Below are 1,903 nucleotides of genomic sequence, written 5' to 3' on the forward strand. Positions count from 1 at the left end.
AACAGACTCACACCGTTCCCCAGACACCAAGAAGTATCTCCCAGCCATACATTCACATGGACTCTTACATGGCCTCTCCTAGCAGAGGTAGCTGGGGCAATTGGGGAGTGGAGGACATCAACCTCCCATCAACCTGGGATCCCTGTTTAAAAGATACTAAAAATAAATTAGTAAACATTGCTATTTACAGAAATAGAAATCATTTCTGTTTCCAAAGGCCTCTCACCATCCCAGTCCCGGACATTTCCAAGACTGCCACCCCTGATACCCTCTCCAAGGTCCGCCCTGGTGGGTGGGTAAGACACAGAGTCCTTTGAGACTGGGAGCTCCTCAGGCACCTGAGAATTCCAGTTTCACATCTCTGGTTCCAGGGAAGGGAGAATCTTCAGGACTCTGGAGAGTACCGGGGTTCATCCCTTCTCACCAGTTCCAGGGGGCTGTCTTGAGGCAACCCTCCTTTTTAGGTTGATATACGTGTTGTAAGAATTCCTGCTATTTTCGGGCCCCCAGTCCCTCCCCAGGGTCCAACGTGCCTGCCTGGACCGACCCTCGAAGCGGAGGAACCAGTCTTGTGCCTTGGTCTAATGACTCTGGGAAAAGAGGGATGGGCAAAGAAAAGGCAAAGACAACGGCCTGGGGGCTCGTCCTTGCTGGGACGATTAACAGCAATGACTGTCAGACAGGCAGGTGGTGAGGCTGGGCGCCTGGCCCGGGACGGAGCCGGAGCTGTCCACCACGCCGGTGGGTTGCGAGTCGACGCGGGGAGTGCGACGGCGCCCGCGGTACTCGATCATGTCGGGATGATAGGCTGGGTGGCGGCGAGCGTGCTTGGTCAGATGGTCGCTCCGGGAGAACTGCTTGGGGCAGAGGGGGCAGGAGAAGCGCTTCTCGCCCGTGTGCGTCCTGTAGTGGCGGGCCAGCTCGTCGGAGCGCGTGAACTTCTTGTCGCAGTCGAGCCAGTCGCAGGAGAAAGGGCGCTCACCCGTGTGGGTGCGCTGGTGGGACTTCAGATGCGACGACTTGTAATAGGCTTTGTTGCAGCCCGGAAAGGGGCAGCGATGGCGCTTGGCAGCAGGTGTCACCGGCCTCCGACGGGGCACTGGACCTGTGGCGGGGGCGGGGCAGGCCCCAGGGGCCTCGCCGGGGACCACCCCGGGGACGGCAGGCGCTCCGGGGACGGCAGGCGCTCCGGGGACCGCGAGCGCGCCGGAGGAGTGCGCGGGTCCGGAGATCTCCGCCGCGCTGGAGGCCGGGGTCGGCTCTGAGCCCAGGGTCGGGCCGGAGCACCGGGTCGGGCCGGAGGAACCGGACGAGGCGCGCAGAGCTTCCCCCGAGTTCTCCCCGAAGCCCTCCCCAGAGCCGCCGCGCAAGTCAGCCAAGACGCTTGCAGCCAGCAGGTGGGGCGCGGCGCCGCCCGCGCCGGGGCTGGGGGCGGGGACCTGGGGGAGCGGGGGGACCGACGCGGGTCCCGGTGGCCCCGGACCCGGCAGAGCGGACTCCGGCGGCGCCGCACCCACCTCCGAGCCGGCGGCTCCGCCCGCGCCCTCGGGGTCCGGCGCGCGGCGGTGAACCACGGCGCCCGCGGACATGGACACCAAGCACTCAGCGGCGAAGTAGTCCAGGCACGCCACGGCGGCGGACATGCTGGCACCGCCGGGCCGCCGGCGAGCGCCGTCCGAGCGCGGCCGGCCGCGGGCGAGAGAGTTCTCGGGAGCGTCCGTCCCGCAGCCTCGGAGCGAGAAGCAGGAGGCCCGGTGCGCGCCGCCCGCCGCCCGGCGCCGCCGCCGCCGCCCGCGCGGAGCCCGCCCCGCCTGACGCGCCCTTGACGCACCGGAGCCCGCGGGGGCGGCGGGACCCGCCCCGGCCCGCAGGACCCCCCCCCTCGGAACGCGGGGCCCACCGG

At 67.6% G+C, this 1,903-nt stretch overlaps 1 protein-coding gene across 1 annotated transcript; it reads right to left on the reverse strand.

Annotated features, from left to right (window-relative positions):
• Window positions 1-659: 659 nt before the first annotated feature.
• Window positions 660-1,643, reverse strand: KLF14 (Kruppel like factor 14). The gene has a single exon (XM_021699354.1). The coding sequence runs from the start codon at window positions 1,641-1,643 to the stop codon at window positions 660-662; it is 984 nt and encodes a 327-aa protein (XP_021555029.1).
• Window positions 1,644-1,903: the final 260 nt, after the last annotated feature.

This window comes from Neomonachus schauinslandi, chromosome 12 (genome assembly GCF_002201575.2).
Source record: "Neomonachus schauinslandi chromosome 12, ASM220157v2, whole genome shotgun sequence".
NCBI lineage: Eukaryota > Metazoa > Chordata > Mammalia > Carnivora > Phocidae > Neomonachus > Neomonachus schauinslandi.

Excerpts from the sequence above, each read along its gene's own strand:
- KLF14 (XM_021699354.1), bottom strand. The coding sequence starts at position 1,643 with ATGTCCGCCGCCGTGGCGTGCCTGGACTACTTCGCCGCTGAGTGCTTG.